General features: G+C 39.5%; 1 protein-coding gene across 3 annotated transcripts in view; it reads left to right on the top strand.

Moving 5' to 3' along the window:
- VAV3 (vav guanine nucleotide exchange factor 3) overlaps window positions 1-17,680 on the top strand; it is a 389,640-nt gene that overhangs the window by 178,356 nt on the left and 193,604 nt on the right. For 2 of the 3 annotated variants that reach the window (XM_007169494.2, XM_007169496.3), the window contains exons 4-9: window positions 2,383-2,448; window positions 7,485-7,593; window positions 9,665-9,757; window positions 12,181-12,249; window positions 14,671-14,774; window positions 16,419-16,518. In XM_007169494.2, the coding sequence (XP_007169556.1) occupies window positions 2,383-2,448; window positions 7,485-7,593; window positions 9,665-9,757; window positions 12,181-12,249; window positions 14,671-14,774; window positions 16,419-16,518 (541 nt within the window). The remainder of the gene's footprint in view (window positions 1-2,382; window positions 2,449-7,484; window positions 7,594-9,664; window positions 9,758-12,180; window positions 12,250-14,670; window positions 14,775-16,418; window positions 16,519-17,680) is intronic. The other variant, XM_007169495.2, reaches the window with a different exon arrangement.

The following is a 17,680-nucleotide window of genomic DNA, read 5'->3' as shown; positions in this document are numbered from 1 at the left end:
TTCGTGTGTCCTGTTCAGTTCAATGAAGTGATTGTTTATTGAATGGCTACTATGTGTAAAGCACTTTGCATACAGGGACCGCATCTCATTCATGCAGAGTGGCTGGGTATATAAGTGCTCAATAGACATTTGAAATTTATCCAGCAAGTAAGAACTTATTCATAGCGTTGAATAAGACACATTGGCTAAACATCGTTCTCAACTCACTGGTGACTGTCACTGATACAGTTCTTTCTTTTAACTTCCTCTAACATTCCTATACAGATGATTCATTAAGACAAACACAAGTGCTTAATTAAATAGATATTTTAAAAGATATTGCAGTACATTTATATCCTGTAGGCCATAACAATAAGTCACAACTTCTAGGCGTTTAAGAAATAATCAGACAAGTATAAAATAATATATGTTCGAGGAGGTGTATTGAAAGTTTGGAACTAAGTGAAAAACTTGGAAGTACTGTTGATCCTTGAAAAACGTGGGAATTAGGGGCACCAACCATCCACACAGTTGAAAATTTGAGTATAACTTATATTCGGCCCTTTGCATCCTCAGTTCCTCTGCACCCGTGGTTCCAACCAACTGTGGATCGTGTAGTATTGTAGTATTTACTATTGAAAAAAATCCATTTATAAGTGGACGTGTGCAGTTCAAACCTTGTTGTTCAAGGGTCCACTGTAAATTGGTTAAATTATACCTTCTCCATGCAGTGAAGCATTATGCAGTCAGTAAGTATGGAAAGGTAGATGTGTTATGTTGTGTCGGGCCTTTTCTGTTTAAAATACTGCATATTCAGGTTAGGTCAGTCAGAAAGTTGTATTATTAGGAATGTTAGAAATACAGAAAAACAGTTTCAGTAGCCACACAGCCAGGCCACATGGAAATGGAATGGATCTCATTTTTTACCTGATTTCCTCAGGGCTCCATAATTCAATCTCCAGCCGTTTTGGGGCTCTGTGACCCTGGGTCTCTTCTTCTGTTGCTTCCATTTTTCTGTTCACATTCAGATTCAAACAGAGAGGATCCAAGCATGACAGCCAGTCCCTGGGTACAAAGCACAGTGACCTTGGGGAAGACACCCACAGACCCTTCCTCAGAAATGGGCCATGAGTTTGGCAGCTTTCTACAGTAGTCTGTAGGCTGGATAAATGTTCCATACCTTGTCATTTTCTCTTCAATACATGATTATGTTTCCATGTCAACATATATTTTGTTGTATGCAAACAGCAAATATTGAAATAGCATGATTCTATTCTTATGTATTTATATATTGTTGATTCTGAAACTATATATAGAAGAGTTTTTTCCTTGTTATTCTTATAATTTCAATTTTTTACTACAATAGACTTGTATATAAGAGTATAATAAAATGTGTCAAAATTTATTTTAAAAAGGATTTTGAAACTGGCATTTCTCACACATTTTAATTTATTTGAAAATTATGTTCCTCAGATGTCTTAAATACCAAGTTAATACATAAACGAATGGAAAAATGTTTTCACTATACTAAATATAATTATTTAGTAATTATCTAGTGCTTATTTGTTATTTTGATGGATCCTCTTGTTTTTATGGAACATATGACATGCTGACTTCATGTAAAAAAGGGTAAAACTTTTGGCACTATAGTATAATCACTGTGATTTTGTTAGACGTAAATTTAGGGCATTATGTTGGTGTTATGAATAAAGTTCATAGTACGAAGCAAACACGGGAAGCCAATGGCTAGGAATAGGGTAGAAACTAAAGTGATTTTCTTTGAGCAGGGGACAAAGAAAACATCATACTCTTTTTGAGGCCTGTTTGACTTATTTGTCCAATAGATGAAAATTAAAAAATACAACTCACACAACTTACGGTCTGAGTAGAAAAGTATATCAGAGTCAATGATCATATATAAAGGGCATGGCATTTTTGTCTTCTAATTCTCATCTATACTTGTGAATTGAGTCATGCTAGAATGGTTGTTACCAAATTACCAAGTTATTTGTCAGATCAGATTCTGTAAGTGCAAAGAATCTGAATGGTTCTGAAGGCAAGGGCCCACTCTGAGCTGGGGAGCTGCAGTGGGCGCTGACGTGAGCCTGCAGGTGTGTGGCTGGTGGGAGGTCAGATGAGCACCTCATTACGTCCACAACTGCTCACATGACTGTGGTGACCAGCCGTGATTGCTGCAGGTGATTTGAGGTAGCAGGTGCCACGCCTCCCAGGGGGACCCCGACACAGCCACAGGCAGGCACTTTGGGAAAAGCCCCAGATACCGTGTTCAACATGGTGACTGATCTGACCACTTTGGCAGCAGCTGAACGTATGTGTTTCGTGAGAGGTAAACGTCCAGCCTAGTTGTTGCATATTCACTCTTTTTTCTTCCCTCCCTCCTAGGCCCTTCCCGACAGAAGAAAGCGTTAATGATGACGACATCTACAAAGGCCTGCCTGATTTAATAGAGTATGTTGAGCACTTTCAACAAAAGTATACCACTGCCAATTTTTGCATCCTTTGTGGATTTTAACCGTGGGTGTTAAAATAGCTCTCTGAAGGGGAACCGTGGCTTAGTGATTAAGACATGTGAGAATTAACCTCAAACTCCTGATGGAAAGCTTCATGAGAAAATATACTTCAACTGGCTTTTAATTCCTGTTGTGTGACTTGCATTGTGCAAGTCTCTATGGAGAGTAAAGAAACAGACAGCAATGAAGTAACATTTGGAAGTTTCTCAAAGGCATAGTAAAGGTAGTAGATAAACCTGGAATCAGACAATTAACGAGAGAAGTATTAATAGAATCTATCACCGGACTTGTAGGACAGATAGTGCTTGCTGTGTAAGTTCAAGGACGAATGAGATCAGTGTGGGTGAGAGTTATTCAGGGATGTTTCATTAGATGGTGTTGATTCTGAAGAGAGAATCCTTTTGGGCTGTATGATTTAATAGTCGGGAGAGACTAAAGGTCTTTGCAGCTGGTTATCTTCCGCTGATTGAGTGACTTGTGCAGATTACAAATAAAGGTAAAACTTGATCCTCACCCCTCAAGGAACTGATGCCAAAGATCAGGTAGGTTTGCAAAGAATTATAAGAAGACATAGATTCTGCTCCAGGAGAGATTCAGATCCTGTGGAAATTCATCCACTGATCCATCCTAATACCCCAGCACATGGACCTTGTTCTTGCTCTAGGACTTTTACACTTGCTGTCCCTTCTGCCCATGTGGCTGACCCCTCGCCGTCCAAGTCTTTGCTCAGATGGCTCTCCCAGCGAGGCCTTTCCTATCTAAAATTGCTGCTACCCTTACCTTGCTCTGTGTTTTTATGTTACTCGCCTCTACCTAAGGCAGTCTCGGCTTGCTTCATTTTTTGTCCGTCTCCTCATCAGAAGACCTGCTTCATGAGGTCAGAGACTTGACCTTGTTCTTGGCTCTTTTCCTAGCACTTCAAACAGTGTCTAGCGTCTAGTAGGTCCTCAGTAAGTATCTGTTTTCTGGATTAATAGGCCAAAGCTGCATTGAGCACTTACTGTCTTCCAGGCATGATGCTTCAGGCTGGAGCTGTCTATCATGAGACATCTATCAGTTCATAGGAGCTTATTGAGTGCGCGTTTCTGTCCTAACCATGTTACACGCATCTCTCATGTAACATCACATTATGAGGTTGTTCCTAGTATCACCACAGTTTACAGATGAGAAAACGAGGCTTGAAAAGCTAAGTAACTTGCTGAGGATCATATTGCTAGTAAATAGTAGTCTTTGGATTTGAACCCAGGCAATTCTTATTCTAGCGTGGAGGCTCTCACCCACTGCGTTGATTCCCAGAGACACCCTGCCTTGCTCCTCTGAGAACTTTCAGCAGGAGAGCACCGTGACAGGAGCCTCCGGGAAGGCTGGTAGCCCTTCCCAGCTAGGCTGCCTTTGGATGGGCCTCGAAGTCTTGTATTTTACATGTGTATCAAGAATGGTTTCTTATCTCTTCTTAAAATCTCCAAGAACTCACTAATCTTCAGCAAGGTAATTGCTGATTGTCTCATTGAATTGGCTACAATCTTCATAAAGTGACTATAAGATTACTTATAAGATAATCGAATTCCTTGTCGTCTTAGAAAGAATATTATTATTTCCAGTGCTATGATGACATTCTTTCTTAACTTCCCACCAGTTATCACTTACACCTACTCATTTTTATAGTCTTCCCTCGTCTTGTTCTGTTGACGCCAAGATAAATCCTGTGAGGATGCAAGTTTGGAGAAAACTTGGGCCCCCGAACTGGCTGCTCTGAGGTGCCGGCTCACATGCTCTGGGAGGTGCAGTCTGCTTCACCTCTTCACCAGGTGGTCGGAGGTCCAAATGTCATGTGTTTCCTGCAAATGCCTGCTTTTGAGTTTGCTATGAGGGTTTGATTTTCAGCCTTGGCTTTGTTATGATCTCTATGGGCTCATAGACTTCCCTTTAACCTCTAGGGGTGAATCGCTTGAAGGGAGGGCCCCAGAACAAACACTGGTCTGCTCCCCAGGCAGGGGGAGTCATTCTGTCCTCACGTGGAGAGAAACAGACACAGGATGGAATGGAGAGCGTGTGAGATGGCTAAATGGTAGTGTCCTTGCTCCTTCAACCTTTATGACCAGGGTGTCAGATGGGACCATACCTAAGGTTGCCCAGACACAGGAAAGCTAATATAGATTGCTGTTTATTTATTGACCATTTGAGGAATCACAGCTTCTTCCTCCCTCTCCCTTCTTCATTTTGTGCAAATCAGAGATTATTGCCCGAATTGTTAGCAAGAAAAACAGCTTTGGTATGGTATTGAATAACAAAACCCAAACTGTTCTAGCCCAGTCGCAATGTGTGTGGGTGCGTGTGTGTCACTCCTGCAGTTCTTAGAGAAGAATCTGTGTGAATTTATATATATGTACCTCTGCCCTCATGCAAAATAGTCAATAGCAAGACTTAAGAAAGATGATGTGATTTTTTTGTTTGTTTTTTGGCTTTTTTTTGTTGGTTTGGGGGTGGGGGTTGGAGGATCTGAGGGAGGAAAAGGATTTCACAGCCTGTTTTCCTTCTGAACAGGATCCTGTTTGATACAGAACCTACTCCTTTATCATTTCTTTAATCTCAGTTCCTTCATGAACTCATCAGACCTTCCTACCCTTTGATGAGTTATAGAAAGTGCTCGAACCAGTTTAACGGCCCCACTGTTCTCAGGCGAGACTGCCTGCCTAAGCCCCTCAGTATGGAAATTCTGGAACTGCCAATGAGACTCACCATCTCCCCAGTTTTTCAGAGTAGAGAGCTGAAAGCATCCTTCAGTCCTTCCCCCTCTCCCTAATCCGAATTGGTCCCCAAGGCTGGTTGGTGGTAGCTGACACGGTCTCCTGAGTCTCTGTTTCTCTCCTCATCTGCCTTTACCCTGGTTATGATACTCAGTACCTCTCACCCACAGCATTTCATTTCTTGGCTTCTTTATCTTCCTGCCTGGCTTCTTGACCCTCCACACTACCCCTCTATAACCCTCTGTGGTCCTCAGATGCCCAGGTAAGGTTGAGCTCCCAGAGTGCAGGGCCCTTCTCCGATTGGTTCACCTCTTCCCTCTGGGGCTCCCCTCACTCACCTGGTCCCACTGGACGGCACTCCACCCCTCACAGCGCCAACTCCTGCACACCTCTCTGCCATCGCACAGGTTGGGGTACTTTGAATGCTCATCCCCTCTTCTCATTCACTGTGTCACCCTGGAGGGTGGAAACTGTGTCTGCCTTGTCTGCAGCTATATCTGCTGGAACATAGTATTTATTCAGCAAATACCTATTGAATAAATAAATACACTCAAGATCCAGTTCAGATGTAATATCTTCCATGAAGCTTTCCCTGCCTTCCTTAGTCAGAGTTATTCTTACTCTTTCCTCTGCACTCATAGAATTATGTGTTTATGTGCTGTTTTCCACACTAGACTATGGGAGAGCCCTTGGATCTTCTGGATCTATGCATTCTTAACACTGGCGAGTCTGAATCAGTAGGTTCTTAGTTTAAGAATCAGGTAGGTGGGTGGACGGTGGATAGGTAATCCTGGAATGAATTTTTCTCACAGAAGGTTCTCTGAAACTTCTCTCACCACCAGATCGTTCTCCCTTAAGGCACCTTTCTTTCTTCTGGGTGTCTGACAGTTCATTTCTGTCAAATGCCTCCAGATAACTCTTCATGACAAACATAGACAAACTTGTGATTGCACCTACTTTGAAAAATGCTCCGAGTTGCAGAGTGACATTTATAGTTAGTGTTCTTATTTTTGTACGTATCAATTTATAATGTTCTATCTGCACAGGCCCAAGAGAAATGCTAAGGGCTGGCAGTACTGAAGGAGTTGAATTTCTTTTCAGAGAGATATTCATGCTTCTTTCTAACATACCTAAATTTATTAATCTCAGTTCTTTGGCATTGTTAGTTAATAGAAGCTAATTCTAGAACTCTTGAACTGAAAGGAAAAACTTAAGGAGTAGTAACAGAATGGGTGATAGGTGGAAACAGCTGTTTCTGTGTTGACTGAATAGGGCCCTATTTTTAAAGTCTCCATGAACGCTTCCACAGTGACTGATTGATTATCTTTCCCAAACCCTTCATTTGAAATTGTAAACTTATTCACTTTGTTATAAAGCAGAAGCTAACACACCATTGTAAAGCAATTATACTCCAATAAAGATGTTAAAAAAAAAAATAGGGATTATTTTCCACTGCCAGGAGACCAGCAGAAGAATTTCAATGGCTTTTAAAAATGTCTTGTGGCCTTGGGACCATTTCTTTAAGCAAAATACAAGTAGAACAGATAAAAGCAGAATCTGGCTGAATCAAACCTGTGGGTACCCTCTGAGTGGCCTTGAAGGAACATGGTTTGAAAGCCATTGCATTAGATATTGACAATTATAATCAGCAGAAATTTTTGCTTTATAAAGATTATTTATAACATATTAGATCCTCCCCAACTCCCCTGTCTTCTCCATATTATACCTTTTAATACAGGTAATAAAACTGAGGCCTTGACATATGAAAAATGGGAGGTAGTATGATAGAGCAGTTAAAACACTCAGTGTGTGCGACAGACTGGGTTTTAAATCCTGGCTCTGCTGTCTGACTAGCTGTGTTATCCTGGGCAAGTCGAAGAACATTTTGTTCTCTCAAAGTCTTTATCACTCTAATTGGCCAGACAACAGTGCCTACCTGATAACACAATTAATGCTGGACCTGGGCAAACCAGGTGAGATAATCCACACAGAGAGGCATAGTAGATGCCCAGTGAAGGTTAGGGCACTGCCATTGTTGTCAGATTCTGTGGTCGTCGTTTGTCATTGTTCTTATTAGGAGGGGCAGAGCTGTAATGTAAACCTTTGACTCTTTCCACTGTATTTGATTTGCTCTCTGGATTTTCTGCTAAAATCCAGTGAGCTATTTCTAACTACTGTATTTACTGCATGCTAGAAAATGACGTTTCTGTTATACCTTTTGCTTCAGTGAAACCCGTGTGGAAGATGAAGAGGGTCTGTACGACTGTGTTTATGGGGAAGACGAAGGTGGCGAAGTGTACGAGGACTTGATGAAGGCAGAGGAGGTGCATCAGCCTGTAGGACTTTGACTTGCCTGTTTTTTAAGTTACTCTGAGTATCTTATTAGGAAAGTGATTATTGGAAGGACTAATTAATATAATATTTAATAAAATAAAATATTTATATTTTAATTATATTAATTATAAAATAATAGCATAATTATAATTAATACAATAGTTATAATTCTGTAACTTCTGCTGGGATTGTTGTTTGTTTTTCTTTTTTATCTTGATTATAACTCTATAACCATGACTTGTTATTCTGAGTATTTTATTAGGAAAGTGATTATTTGAAAGACTAATTAATACAATAATTATAATTAATAAAATGAAATAATATTTATAAGTATATTCATTATAATTATAAAATAATAGCATAATTATAATTAATACAATAATTATTTATGTAACTTATGCTGGGATCTTTTTTTGGTTTGTTTTCTTTTTTATGTTTACTTGCTTGTAACTGTAGAACCATGACGTGTTGCTGCATTTGGAGACATGTAAACATGACATTTTACCGTTCAGAACAACCGCAGGGAATCTCTGGTCTAATTCTCTCAGTTTACTAGTAAGAAAATCAAGTCTAACAAGTAAACGGCATGCCACACAGCTAAATAATTACAGAGTGGGAATAGAACATAATTTCAGGGGATCATGAAATTATATTGTTACGAAAGGAAATCTCTTACAAAGCAGGAAAATCTACTTTAAGTTTGATGTGGCGTAAAGTATATGTTAAAGAATATTTCTTCCTATTTGTTAGGGGTTGATATGAGGTATTTTTGTTGTTGTTGTTTGTTTCAGTATAGGTCTCCTAGCATTTTTTACTATTTTATAAACTTAGTTTCAGATATTGCCATAGTCAACAGGAGCCCACAAAGCTTTATCTGCATTAAAATATCTAAAACATTCAGAATTACTTTGAATGATTTTCTCATATATAATTTGAAATGAAAAATAAGGTCAGTTGCTTAAGCTTTTATTAACATAGTCTTTCTTTACACAAAAGACTTTCTTCATCAGCTGGGTGATACTTTAGGTTTCTTCGGTGCTTTGATGAGTTCGCTCAGCTCTCTTGGACCTCTTGCATTTAATAAAGGGCTGGCGGGTTGTCCGGTGCCCACAAAGGGGACAGTAGCTTCTGTGGGATGGAAACAAGTTGGCTGGCCTGTGTTCGGTGAACGTCATGAATGTATGCTTTAACCCACTGCACGAGCTGACAAGACGCCTGTGGCAGCAGTTTAAGAGCATTTTAGGTGATGGAGTATTGTCCATACCCCCTTTAATTATCAACTGCTTTGGGCACCAGCAAATTCTTCATTGTCTTTCCCAAGGATCATCTTCACTGAGCTGACGGCGCTGGGCTGTTCATGTGGCCCAGGGTGAGCAGTGATGAGGATTGAACGCACAGGGCCCTTCTTGTGCATCCCTCAGGGTGTTAAGCACGCTACACAGGTTATCTCATTTACAGCTCCTTGGGCTGGGTACTGTAATTCTGTTTTATAGATGAGAAAACCGAGACACAGAGAGGTTAGATAACTTCTTCACGGTAACAAACTAATAACAGCAAAACTGGTTCTTGAACCAAATTCTATCTGATCCCCAAAACTTTGATCTTCCTACTATGTTCTACTGCCTCGAGTCTTAAACAGTAAGAGAGCCAAACACCAAGATGTTAACTCTTGAAAAAATATTTTAAGATTTTTTACTTACCAAATATCCTTTTATGATTTTTGCAGTTATTTCTACAGCACTTGTAAAGTATGCTGTACATTAAGAAAACTGTATAAGACCATTCATGATGTTTCCAGATGCAGTAACATTTATAATAAAATAGATGTTTCAGTTTAAAGAGAGTATACTCAAAAGTATATTTTTAATTGTCTAAAACTTTTTCATTTACATTGTTCAAATTCTTTTAAAAAGCAAAGATCCTTCACAAATGCAGTTAAATATATCTTTTAGTTATGTGTTTTATTAGAATGGAACACTTAAAAAAATCAATAATTTTTATTTCTATCTTCTACTGGAAAGATTAATACATGAATTTGATTAAATAATGTTCATTTGAAAATTCTAATTGTAGAAATGTCCAGAAAATGACATACGAAGTTGCTGCCTAGCAGAAATCAAGCAGACAGAAGAAAAATATACAGAAACATTGGAGTCAATAGAAAAAGTAAGTCATCAGGTATCATTCTTGATGCTCCAATACTGCCCTGCTAATACATTAGGCTCAGTGTTTCTACCGTGTCTGCATATTCTGATTTTCAGCCGAACTTTGGGTTTAAAGATCTCAAAGTGGATTTACTCATCCCACGATGATTTGTTGATTTCTTAGTGTGTGAATGGCACTATTCTGGGGACTGGGGGTATAGCAGTGAACACAACAGAGCTCTGGTTCTCATGACACTCTCATCAGAGGGTTTATAATTTAAGCAAATGAGTATGCCAGGTGGTGATAAATTCTCTGAAGAAAAATAAGGCAGAGGAAGGGGGTAGTGAGTGATGGGGGAGGCTGGTGTTACCTTATATAGAGTGGTAATGGAAGGCCTCTGTGGTCAGATCGTATTTAAGCAGACAGCTTTGCGAATGGAGGGAGCAAGCCATGCGAGTATCCCAGAGTGGACAATCCCTGGGAGAAAGGCCCTCACGTGGGACAGTGTTCAGTGTGCTTCAGGGAACAGCAACAGCCCAGGACACTGAAGCAGAATGAGTGCAGGGGAGCAGTGAGATCAGAGACCTGGTGAGCCCCCAGGTCACACAGGGGGCATATAGGAGCACCTGGCTAAAAGCTAGAGCGTTTTGAGTAGAAGAAGTGATGGGATCTAATGTAAGTTTTTAACAGATCATTCTGACTCTTGTCAGGCAAGGGTGGAAATTGAGAAAAATGTTAGAAGGATATTGCAATAATTAAGTTGACGGAAATTGGTGGTATTGGTAGAGGTGGTAGGGAGTGGTCAGATTCTGAATAAATTTTGAAAGTAGAGCCAAGTGGATTTGATGATGAATTAGGTAAAGGATGTGTGGAAAAGAACAATCAAGAATGCTAGGTTTTCTGCTCTTTTTTTTTTTTTTTTTTTTGGCCACGCCACGCGGCTCGGCTTGTAGGATCTTAGTTCCCTGACCAGGGGTTGAACCCCGGGCCCACAGCAGTGGAAGTGCAAAAGTCCTAACCACTGGACTGCCCAGTGGGAATTCCTAACAATGCTAGGTTTGTAGCATGAGTAACTGTGTAAATGGTGAAGATGGTGACTGAGATGGAGAAGGACAGGTGTAGGAATCACGAGTCTCTTGGGACTTACTAAATTTGCAATACCTATTAGCTTCCAAGGGGATGTATTGAGGAGGAAGTTAGATGTATGAGTCTGACATTCAGGGGAAAGGTTGAATGGATGTATAGATTGGGCCATTATCATTATGCAATGGTGTTTAAAGCCATGGCACTAGATGAATCACCAAGGGAATGGATGTTGATAGAGAAGAGGTTTGAGGTCACCTCTGGTGACTTCCACATTTGGAGGCTAGGAGAATGAGAACCAGGAGAAAGTTTTGGAAGTTTAAAAAGAGAGATGAAGGCGTGGAAGAGTTGTTTAGGAGAACGAAAGGGTAAATGTACTAGGATTATGTAGCATTACAGGCTCATTTGGGTTTTGTGATTATGTTTTTAATTAACTATCAGTGTAGCTTCTGTTTAACTTCTTAGGTATAGGCACAAAATATATGGCAAGCTAGATTTAACCAGGGTTTTCATTTTTCCAGAATGAAAGAAGAGAGGGTAAGGGTACTTGCAGGGCAGTGATTCTGATGATGGCTCGTGGAATGTAAATTGGGTAAGAAGGGAAGTGAGGACATGAGGGATGTGAGATGGTCAGGGGATTGGCAGACCCAGTGGGTTGGAGAAGTCCTTGGAGGAATGAGCTGTAATGGTAGGAGGGCAGAGGTCAGAGACTTGCTTGCTTCAACTTAATTCTATGGAGCATATGCAGTTGTTGGTAATGACAGGGTCTTGGGCTATGACCGCAAGAGGACCTGAGCTAGGATAGGGCACAGCTTATTGGAGTTCAAGGAACCGAGAGGCCAGGCTATTGGAAGGATCATCTGCACAGGTACTGATACGACCAAAGATGAAGATGGGAGTAGTAATGGCTAGAGATATGGTAGGCCAGGAACTAAAATTCTCAAAGAATTAAGGGGAATGATCCATAAATTGTATATGCAAATTATTGATCTCAGGGATCTAGAATCTTCACAGAACATTTGAGGGATGTTTTGAATTAGTCCTCAAACATATCTCCAGAAGGTTGCCATTTTTTGCCAGTTTGGCCAATGGTGTTCTCTCTTCTTTTTTTTCTTACTTTCAGAAGGATTTATAGCCCAAATCTTTTATTTTATATTTTAAACTTATTAACTTGTATTTATATCTTTATATCTCTGTTCAAATATAGAATCTTTACAGTAGAGAAAATAGTTTCTGCTTTTTTCTTGGTATTCATAATACTGATTAACTTTCAGTAATATTTATTGCTCATTGATGAAAAACTATTATATAGATTAGGATAAGTTGTGCTTAATTATTACCCCTCTCTTCTCTCCTGGTAGTATTTCATGGCACCATTAAAAAGATTTCTGACAGCAGCCGAATTTGATTCAGTATTCATCAACATTCCTGTAAGTAAAAATATGCTAGCTAAAATTGTGGTACACTTTATAAAAATCCTCATTTTCTTATTGGGTCCCTATTTGAACATTCTATTGTATTTTTAAAGAATTTTAACCCAACTTTCTGCCTCCTGAGTTCTTATAGTCTTATTTTTTGGAAATAACTAGTAAGTCATATTGTCAACCAAAAGTCAGTCAGAATGTACGTTGAACGCAAAAGGATAAGATTGATGTATTATACTTAACTGCTTGTCACAACAAGGTAGTCTCAGTTAGTCTCTGGTGTTACTGTCTCTTTCTCTTGTGGGAATCCCCTTCTGCCCCACTCCCTGCTCTATTGTTCTTCCAGCCCCCCAACCTCATCTTACAGACACAGTCCTGGCTCCATCTGTCTCCTCCACTTCCCTCCATTCCTGCACTTCCTTGGCCTCTGCTTTTTGGTGTTTTCTGCTGCTGGTTGCATCAGCCTAAACTCCCATTTCTGAAATACACTGCTTCTTTACGATATAACAGTCTTTTATTTTTTTAATAAATTTATTTATTTATTTATTTATTTTGGGCTGTGTTGGGTCTTTGTTGCTGCGTGGGCCTTCTCTAGTTGCGGCAAGTGGGGGCTACTCTTCGTTGCAGTGTCCAGGCTTTTCACTGTGGTGGCTTCTCTTGTTGCGGAGCATGGGCTCTAGGTGCATGGGCTTCAGTACTTGTGGCACGTGGGCTCAGTAGTTGTGGCTTGCAGGCTCTAGAGCGCAGGCTCAGTAGTTGTGGCACATGGGCTTAGTTGCTCCACAGCATGTGGGATCTTCCTGAACCAGGGCTTGAACCTGTGTCCCCTGCATTGACAGGCAGATTCTTAACCACTGCACCACCAGGGAAGCCCGATATAACAGTCTATTTTAATGGTAAGATGTGAGGAGCTTTTCTTCATGTTTATATAGCATTTCAAATTTCAGGGTACCTTATTATCTGACAGTCCTAAAAGGATATTTACCCAAAAGCATAGAGGCAAGCCAAATGCAATACCATGTAAGGTCTTGCTAGGCAAGATTCAAGTTCTTAGACCTCTAGAACTGGCCTCAGTTTTTTTTTTTTCCTTTAATATTTATTTATTTATTTAATTTATTTATTTTGGCTGTGCTGGGTCTTTGTTGCGGCACACGGGACCTTTGTTGCGGCATGCGGACTTCTTAGTTGCGGCATGCATGCGGGCTCTAGTTCCCCGACCAGGGGTCAGACCCAGGCCCCCTGCATTTGGAGTGCAGAGTCTTACCCACTAGACCACCAGGGTAATCCCTCAGTTTTAATATGTAGCTCTTATATACAATATATAAGCTTTTATGTACCGGCTTGCTTGTTATCACCTGTAAAGTCTCTAATATTTTGATTCCTTTATGTTTAGTGTTGCTTTGCACCAGTTTATCTATGGCATGTTGTCCTTGTTCCTGATTTTGGCCAAATGAAGACATTCTTATTGATTTGTAACGTAGAAGGAAGAAAAAGATCCCAATATCAAATGAATATTTAGCATAAAACAAACCACACATTTTAGGAAGATGAGGATCTTGAACCACCTAAATACGCTCACTGTAACTTAGGACCCATTTGACAGTCCTTATTCTAATAGCTTTTCCATGCTCCTCAAAAAAGTGACAGGGCCAGCATATTCATGTTTCACTTAATACCTCCTAAGGAAGGGCATGCCCTGCATCAATGTGTGCTCCAAGGTACACGGGAAGAGATCCTGGGAGAATTGGCACCTTGATTCGGATCTCCTCATTTCCTGGCTGTGACATGTATTTTACTGTCTGACCGAAAATTACTTGCTTATCAGGAAAAATGTGAAATTCTGACTTTTGAGTTTCCCTAGTAAACTGCCTACTACAATTTATTTGCTGCTTATTTATGACATTAGTTGGCTGGTTTCAAGTAATTTAGTCTGATTATTGTTAGCTTAGCTCCAGGACACCACTAATTGACCAAAGTACAAATCTACATTTTTATGTCTCAAGGACATGAATCATTACTTTATCCTGTCAGTAAAACATTAAGCACTTGGATAGTTTTATTTAAAAATTTAAAGTGATTATAAGATGAAAATGAACTGTACATATTTTTGTACAAGGAATCAATTACCCTTTAATAACTAGAGAGAGAATTTCTTTTTCCACAGGACACTGACATTTCAAGTCAGATCTGAAATTACTATTTTCCATGAACATGGCCTGTCTCTCTCCCTCCCCTCCCCTTCCCCTTCTCTCTTTTCTCTTCTTTCCCCTCCGTTTTTTCCTCTTTACCAATGGTAGCAGGTTTATATATTAAGGGCATTCAGCATATCCTTGAATGACAAGTCTGGCAGCAATAGGGATGCTGGGCTCCGGGTGATTTTTTTGGTTCTGATTCCTAATTTGCTTTGCCACTGTTTTCTTTTCTAAGGAACTTGTAAAAGTTCATCGGAACCTAATGCAAGAGATTCATGATTCCATTGTAAATAAAAACGACCAGAACTTGTATCAAGTTTTCATTAACTACAAGGAAAGGTAACTTTTGGATTTTAAATTTTGTGGCTATTAGTTTGTAATTATAGTGAGGGTTAGTATTAAAATTGCTCATAAGTAGCTATTACTATGGTTCATTAAGATAGTGTCTGGGCAGTAATTAGAACATGGGACAGTTAATTTCTGGGTGGTGGTTGACCTCTATATGTGTATCAGGGGGAAAAGAAAAAGAAAAGGAAAAAAAGAAGTGTTCAGACTTTTGCATTGAAAACCAGAAGGTGCAGGTTCTTGTACAGACCCTGTCACTCTTGAGTCCTGTAGACTTCAGGGAGTCATTTTAACTCTCTGAGCCTCCTTTTTTCCATCTGTAAATGTTAGGGGTAGATTAGCTGCTACGTAGTGCTTTTTCCAACTCTAATACCTTATAATTCTGTATTTTGGAGTATTACATTCACAGCCAAAGTCAGTTTCCCTTTCTGAATTTGAAAAAAGTCTTCTGAACAATTCACATGAATTAGAAGTACCAAGGAATTTTGCTTAAAATATAGCACTCTCTTTTAAAATCAAGCACTATAGTTCCTAGTACTAAGAAGTGGCTAATTAATTGCTTACATCAACATTAGATAAATATTAATGCAGTAGTGTTTTTTTTTTTTTTTCCAGTAGAGGGCTAAAAGAAACAATAAATTAACCGGGCTCTTTGCAAAAATCGGTATTACTACAGAGATACCCTTCCTGAAGCAGGCTCAGACCCCGTGCAATATGAGTTATCTCCAGAGATACCCTTCCTGAAGCAGGCTCAGACCCCGTGCAATATGAGTTATCTCCAGAGATACCCTTCCTGAAGCAGGCTCAGACCCCGTGCAATATGAGTTATCTCCAGAGATACCGTTCCTGAAGCAGGCTCAGACCCCGTGCAATATGAGTTATCTCCAGAGATAATCTTCCTGAAGCAGGCTCAGACCCCATGCAATATGGGTTATCTCCAGAGATACCCTTCCTGAAGCAGGCTCAGACCCCATGCAATATGAATTATCTCCAGAGATACCCTTCTTGAAGCAGGCTCAGACCCCGTGCAATATGAGTTATCTCCCAGCCAGCACAGCTCAGCCCTCTCATTCCCACTTTTCAGATAATGTATTTTTCTTAATTAAAAAGGGGGAGGGAGTAGGAGGTTTATTAATGAGTAGAGTTGTAAGTAGTGATTACAGTGAAACTGTAGTAGAAAATAAAACTGTTCCTGAGTGAGCGTGAGCAGTGTAAAAGTTGATCTCTAATAGGAACTTGAACAGAAGTTTTTAATTTTGTTTTTGATTATTGTATGCACTCAAACAATATTAACAGTCATTAAGCCAGTTTGTAAAATCTACCTACTATAAAAACATGCATGGAATCAATCCCATTCAAATTTGGAAATTAAAAATAGTCATTTTTAATACCATAAATATGAGTGACTTTCATTCTATAACTGTATGTGTGGTGTGTCTTAAAAAGAAGCGAAAAAGCTGAGGTTCAGAGAAATTATGAGTAATCTGCCCAGGGTTACCTGGAAAGTAAGAGGTGCAGGATGAGTGAGATTTGCTTTGGTTATGCCCAACTGTGGTTTTAAATAGGTGAATTTCCTCTTCCACTTTATTCTTGCCTTTTTGTCCTCAGATTTTTTTCCTCTCTCTCTTTTCCTTTCAGGTTGGTTATTTATGGGCAGTACTGCAGTGGAGTGGAGTCGGCCATCTCTAGTCTAGACTACATTTCTAAGACAAAAGAAGATGTCAAACTGAAATTAGAGGTGCCTGTTTATTTTTTGTGTGTATATGACAGAGTAAAATAAACTAAAAACAACATATTCTTTTCATGATCTATGCAACAGCAAATTTCCATGAATTCTAAGTGTAATTTCATAAAATATTTTAATATATAGCTCTATAAAATAATAATGTGGCAGTAATAATAACAGTAGTAAGATAGAAGATTTATGGCTTTTTTACATGCATTATCTCATTAGATCCTCATGACTTTGTGAGATACATACAATTAATTTTTTTATCTTATGGATAAGAAAGCCAATGTTCAGAGAGATCATGAGTAATTTGCCCAGGGTAGTAAAAGGTACAGGATGAGTAAGATGTATGAGAGATAATAAGTATGTAGATGTAAACTGTTTACTAAAAATATAAGATATTGGGACTTCCCTGGTGGTCCAGTGGTTAGACTCTGCGCTTCCAATGTAGGGGGCGTGGGTTCGATCCCTGGTCAGGGAAATAAGATCCCACATGCTGCGTGGCGTGGCCAAAAGATATTTAGGGGAAAACGTATAAAAAGGGCATGGATATTGCCCATAAGAAGGCAAGACAGGCACACATATGATGAGATTAAGTAGTATGTGATAAGCACTCTTTGACAGGCCTCCATGAGTAAGACTGAGTGATCATTTCAGTATAGTTAGACTGCGGAAGATTTATCTGAAGAGGGAGCATTTGAGTTAGGTCACTGAAGAATGAGGTGAGTCTTGATAGATGAGAGTCCATGTAGGGCATTCTGGAAGAATTGGTATGTCTTGACCAGAAGAATCAGGAAAGTTTGAGGAACGGCAAGTAGGTTAGTATGAATAAAGCACATGGTAACAATGGAAAATAAGTCTGGAAACTGTGTTAGGTCATTTTTTTTTTTGGTGCATCTTTCCCCCCCCCCGCCACAAGAAGAGTTTGCACTTTCAAAAAAACTTTTGAAAAATGATTATTTATATGTTATATGAATTGTCATCTCAAATACATTATCCATATGTATGGGTCTTCTTAAATTTCAGAGTAGAGATGTATAGTCAACTCTTCTGTGTGTGGCTTGGTTGGCTCTCTCATATCCTCCTTGCTGCTCTTTGTTGAGTTTAGCAGTGAGGTCGGGTGATGAACAGAGAAGAAGAGGTAGATGATTTGCAAATCAGAACCCCTTCA

The sequence above is a fragment of the Balaenoptera acutorostrata genome, chromosome 1 (assembly GCF_949987535.1).
Source record: "Balaenoptera acutorostrata chromosome 1, mBalAcu1.1, whole genome shotgun sequence".
In the NCBI taxonomy this organism is placed as follows: Eukaryota; Metazoa; Chordata; class Mammalia; order Artiodactyla; family Balaenopteridae; genus Balaenoptera; species Balaenoptera acutorostrata.
This window is presented reverse-complemented; position numbering and strand designations above follow the sequence as displayed.